General features: G+C 53.9%; 1 protein-coding gene across 1 annotated transcript; it reads left to right on the plus strand.

Moving 5' to 3' along the window:
• Positions 1 to 2971: 2971 nt before the first annotated feature.
• LOC101782594 (aluminum-activated malate transporter 10) lies at positions 2972 to 5245 on the plus strand. Its single transcript, XM_004953366.2, has 3 exons — positions 2972 to 3554; positions 3699 to 3836; positions 3953 to 5245. The coding sequence occupies exons 1-3, from the start codon at positions 3206 to 3208 to the stop codon at positions 4954 to 4956; spliced, it is 1491 nt and encodes a 496-aa protein (XP_004953423.1). The 5' UTR covers positions 2972 to 3205; the 3' UTR covers positions 4957 to 5245.
• Positions 5246 to 5967: the final 722 nt, after the last annotated feature.

Here is a 5967-nt window from a genome sequence, read left to right on the forward strand (position 1 = left end):
CGGATGTTCGGATGCTAATTAGGAGGACTAAACATGAGCTAATTATAAAACTAATTGCAGAACCTTGTGCTAATTCGCGAGACGAATCTATTAAGCCTAATTAATCCATCATTAGCAAATGGTTACTGTAGCACCACATTGTCAAATCATGGACTAATTAGGCTTAATAGATTCGTCTCGCGAATTATAATCCATCTGTGCAATTAGTTTTGTAATTAGCTTATGTTTAGTACTCCTAATTAGTATCCAAACATCCGATGTGACAGGTGTTAAACTTTAACAGGTGTTTCCCAAACACCCCCTATGTATTTGTATCGTATTTCCTGTGGACGCATGCGGCCAAGCGTCATATCCTTCCTGGGAGAGAAAGGTAGATAGGAACCGTACCTTTGGAATGTCACAGGGAATGCCATAGTGCGTTGCTAACTGTAGCAAGCAAATTGCACCACTGCATTTCCGGACGTTGCTTGACCCCTCGGTGTCAACGAATTTCCCTGTGTAAGGAACAGTCCCAGCTTCCAATACCAACAAAACGCAAGCAGCACGAAATATCTCAATGGGATGGGAGTACTAGTTGTACGGTGCCATCTAGTGTGCCGCCACTTTGACGCCATCGTACTCGCTGGTACACATCACTCGCAGGGCCATCGCACCAATTTGCAGAATCCTGGACTCCACCGGAACGAGCAATGGATCGCCAAGAAAGTGACCGATCATGCAACCACCTCCAGTAGCTCCAGCATCGCCGTTCTTGCCTTCTTGGCTCCATCGCCGTCTCTGAATCGATCTCATCGTGTGTTCTGATGCCACACCAAGCCGGCAAGCCCAGCCCCGGTCGAAAGCACCCTAACCGTACGTTCCCTGCCCTCCTGAAGGCAGAAGCCACCAGCTTGGCTAATGGCGACCGGGGATCGATCAACAGCGAGACGATCCGACCGATCACATTGTGCGATCGCCGTTTCTTGACAGGGTGCAGTCACCACGCGTCGCGCTTCCCGGCCGCTTGCATCAGATCCGTGCCGATCCAATCCAAGGATAATGCCTCGCCACGAGCGCCTTGGTAAGGTGAGTAATCTGATCGGCACGCATGATCGGCCTCGGCAGCTCGGCTCCAGGTGACTCGGCATCCTTATCGGCGCTGCCGCCGTACGTTTCCATCGGAGTGCTCGACACTACTGTGCGCTGCCCACCCAGCAGCATTGTACCGTGGAGTGAGGACGGCGAGCGTACGAGAAAGCGCGCGCGACAGGGGTACGGGGAGATACTGCCGACCCGCCGCCGTGCTGGTGCGCAGGGACGGCCGAGGGAGGAGAGGACCCATCGAGGCGCGCGGGGCCGTCGGCTCGTCGCCGGTCGGCCGCAAGCTGGGGTTAGCGCGTGAGACGCATGGATATCCCATATCCCGGCGGGTCGCTCTGTTGGTTACAGCTGCGGCGGCGCGATGCCACTAGCTGGGCTAGGCACGCGCGCCAGCCTGATAATTGCAGCTCTCGCTCGCTTTGCTTCTGTTTCATGGCTAGCAGATGTTGATCTGACGGCAAACACCAACAAGCTGATAAGCCCACTCTTCGATCGGTTACGACCGACTTACGCAAACGACTAAAACGAGAGCAGTGCTTTCCTTCAAAAAAAAAGAATTTCGTGTGAAATCACTGAGGAATTCTTTTTTTAGGGCAACCACTGAGGAATTCTTGTGTGCTCGCTCCTTTCCAAAAGGATTTCCCTTTTGTGCTGAAAGAAGGTATCAGTGGTAAGATCTTTCTTTTCTTATTTTCTATATGGAAAGGAAAGCAAAGGAAATGGGACTATGGGAGTAGTAGGAAACAGCCGTGCATGCGTCCACTAGTATGACTGCCTAGGTACAAATGGCTACCGGGCTAGTAGTGCGCGTATTGGAAGTACAGATAGTACCACGGGATCCACGACCCAGCGGCTTCTCTGCTTTTTCGTTGCGCTTTATTTGTGTTAAGACCATGGAATATGCTCCCAAATCCAATTTGGTTATGATGGGACGAACAGCGCCTGCATTTGGACCCCCTTTCATCCAAGTACATTTCCTTCAAACAGAACCGTACCGACCTTTTGGTCCATGTTTGTATGGCTGCTCGGTTTTTTGTCGATACATCATACATGTTCATATAGTGCTATCGGAGGAATCTCATATTATAGAAAACTATATCACATTTGATTTTCAGATGCCTCTTTTGAGTAAACAGGAGCAATAGTACTATAGTAGAAATAAAACCAGTGAGACGCCAGCTGCCATCTATTTTTTTCCATTTATTATATGATGGAAGCATGACTAAAAGATAGGAAATGGCCATGACATCTTGATGCAGGACCTAGGAAGAATAGTACTGATGGCCGGCTCAACATTGTGTCGGTCCTCCTTTCATCCCCCTGTTTTGCCATTTCCGATAAATCTCCACTTTTGCAGTTAAACATGCACCCAAAACGTCCATGAGCTTTTGGCTTCATTTTTACGATATACAATACAAACCAGCTTTCGAGAGTGCCATTTGTTTTGATCCCCCAATGTGGAGTGGCATTCTCACAATTATCAAGCTTTACAAGGCCCTTTAGCTACATTTCCAGATCAAAACCGCTCTCAACCAGAAACCAGAAAAGACCCACATTTTGTGGCGAACAAACGTATATTTAGCTAGGATTGATGAAAAGAAATCGCACCCTATCTGCACGTACCACACTAGCGCCCTATGGCCAATCCACTCGCCCGCATTTTTCTAAGGCCAATCCCCTTTTTCAAAATGCATGCATGTATGGCTGTTGCACTTGGTCATAGCCCCAAGAAGCTTTTGTGCGCGAGGTTTGGTCTTCTCGCTCCGTCCTCCAACCCCATGACACAACAGCATTAGCCCCACGTCAAAGTCCAATACCCTCCCAAATTCCCCACCTCTCTTTGCTATATATACCAGTCTCCTACCACTCTCCCATAACATTCCAAGTCGAGGAGGTCGTCTGCCAAGAAACCTTGGGCCTTTCTGTCATTCCTCTCTTGGAAGCAGCAAGTGACACAGAAGCAGAAGCAACGAACACAGAGAGGGAGAGAGGTCAACCTCGAAGTTGCATATATACACTGCAGCAGTGCAGGGTCGCACCACATCCTGTCGTCGTCGCTGCGCTCTCGCACGCTTACAATAGGGACCCAACGGGTCTTGGCAGCCTCGCTCGTCTACCGCTCGGCATGGAAGCCGCCGCGAGGGAAGCGCAGGGTGGTCTGGAATGGCGGGTGACGGTGCCGGAGGGCGCGTCGGTGACGGTGGAGCACGAGGCAGCCGGCGGCGCGGCGGCGAGGGCGTGGGCGTGGCTGCTCGCCTGCGTGGCCGCGGCGTGGGGAAGGGTGGCGGGGTTCGCGAGGAAGGTGTGGAGGATCGGGGCGGATGATCCCCGGAAGGTGGTGCACGGGCTCAAGGTCGGCCTCTCGCTCGCGCTCGTGTCCATCTTCTACTACACCAGACCCCTCTACGACGGCGTCGGTGGGGCTGCCATGTGGGCCATCATGACCGTCGTCGTCATCTTCGAGTACACTGTTGGTGAGTCGCCGTAACTTCAGATCGAGATGATTCAGATCGAGTTACAGCTTTGCAGAGTTGCAGTGTGGCGACTCCACAGCGTGCGCGTATGCATGGATGTGTTTGACTTGGTTAAGATGCTGACTGTCTTTATCACATGAGCAGGTGGCAGCGTGTACAAGAGTTTCAACAGAGTCGTGGCGACGGCGAGCGCCGGCGTCCTCGCGCTCGGCGTGCACTGGGTGGCGGGCAAAACCGGCGAGTTCGAGCCGTACATCCTCACCGGCTCCCTCTTCTTGCTGGGTACGTACAATCGCGCACTTTGTTTAATTAGTCCCTGTCCAAACCGACAAGTCATGCATGTATGTACAGCACTAAGCCACTAACTAACGCTAGAACGAACTGAACTGAACATGCAGCTGCGGCGGCCACCTTCTCGCGGTTCATCCCGACGGTGAAGGCCCGGTTCGACTACGGCGTCACCATCTTCATCCTGACGTACAGCCTGGTGGCTGTGTCCGGGTACCGGGTCGACGAGCTGGCGGTGCTGGCGCAGCAGCGGGTCTCCACCATCGCCATCGGCATCTTCATGTGCCTCGCCGTCGCCATCTTCGTCTGCCCCGTGTGGGCCGGCCAGGAGCTGCACCTCCTCACCACGCGCAACATGGACAAGCTCGCCGCCGCCCTGGAGGGCTGCGTCGAGGACTACTTCGCCGAGGGCCCCGCCGCGCAGCCGCAGGCCAGGTCCGACGGGTACCGGTGCGTGCTCAACTCCAAGGCCTCCGAGGACGCGCAGGCGAACCTTGCGCGGTGGGAGCCGGCGCACGGCCGGTTCGGCTTCCGTCACCCCTACGGCCAGTACGGCAAGGTTGGCGCCGCCATGCGCGCCTGCGCGTGCTGCGTGGAGGCCCTGAGCAGCTGCGCGTCCGCCGAGGCGCGGGCACCCGAGCACGTGAAGCGGCTCCTCCGCGACGCGTGCACCAGGGCCGGCGCGCGGTGCGCGCGGGTGCTCAGGGAGGCGTCGTGCTCCGTCGCCACGATGACGGCGTCCTCGCGGGCGCTGGACCTCGCCGTCGCGGACATGAACACGGCGGTGCACGATCTGCAGGGCGACATGCGGTCCCTCCCGTCGATGCTGGCCGTGAAGCTGGCCGAGACGTCGCTGGTGGACACGATGCCCGTCTTCACCGTGGCGTCTCTGCTGGTGGAGATAGCAGCGAGGGTCGAGGGCGTCGTGGACGCCGTCGACGAGCTGGCGACCCTTGCGAACTTCAAGCAGGTCGACGACGACGACGACGACGACGATGATGACGACGACAAAAAGGGGGAATCCGAGATGACGACGACGAAAGTGCACCCGCTGAACGAACCGGACGCCGACGAGGCGTCGTCGTCACCGGAGAACCAGGCATCCAAGGTTTAAGCGTCGAACCTCTCGATCACCAAACCAGGACAACAGATCAGACAGCAGGACGAACTTGATAATGAGATTTACCCTGGTTACACCATTGCATTAATTAATATGGTTGATCTTGTAACTAAACTTTAATTAATTTCCGAGGAGGGAGCTCATGCACACAGCTTCGCATGATCGCATCCACGGGGTTTAAGGGAATAAGACCGGCCGGAATATACAGCTGGTTATTTGGCATCATGGTTGGCACACCATGGTGTAGATGTACATAGGTTTCAAATCAAAGCATTATTTGCCATGGATTCAGGGTGCAGAGTGCCAGTCGTACTTGTACACCATACGGGATAATGCGCAGATAAAGTGCTGACGATCTCGATGAGGTCGCCAACAGGCTGAGCTATGAGCATTTCTCCGGCCGCATGTTTTTTCAATTGTTTTCTGCCGCAGCACATTGTTGCATTACAGCAGTGCCACGCACTAGGGGAGGGGGACGGGGACGGGACCTGCTGCGGTGCCGGCGCGCGCGCGTTGCCTCACGATCTCGCCATGGCTCTTGCGCTCGTGGACATGAGATTGGGGGGGGGAGGCAGGTGAGAGACGATTTGAGATATGCCTTGGTCTATTTGTGATGAGTGATTAATTAGATGATTTGAGATTTTTACTGGTTGAGTCCATATTTCATACATGCATGATTATGCTAACGACTAATCGGAGGTGTTGTTTTGTGTATGTTGTGTTGTGGTGTTTGTGTAAAATAGATCTTGTGTGTTGTGTCTCTTGGCTTGGATGTGCAGGTGTTGGATGCGATATGGTGGTCGACGGTATTGTCGTACATACATCTATGAGTCCACTAGAAGGTTTGGACAGTCCTAAATATGGGGCTGGACACCGAGACGCATCTGACATGAAGACCATGGTGTAGGACGGCATAGTCTATATGGAAAGATAAGAACTAGTCGAGAATTAGGAAAGTACTCGGCGTAATAAGAGTAGAACTCTAGTCGTATTACCGCAGGCAGG

Source organism: Setaria italica, chromosome I (assembly GCF_000263155.2).
Source record: "Setaria italica strain Yugu1 chromosome I, Setaria_italica_v2.0, whole genome shotgun sequence".
NCBI classification, from domain to species: domain Eukaryota; kingdom Viridiplantae; phylum Streptophyta; class Magnoliopsida; order Poales; family Poaceae; genus Setaria; species Setaria italica.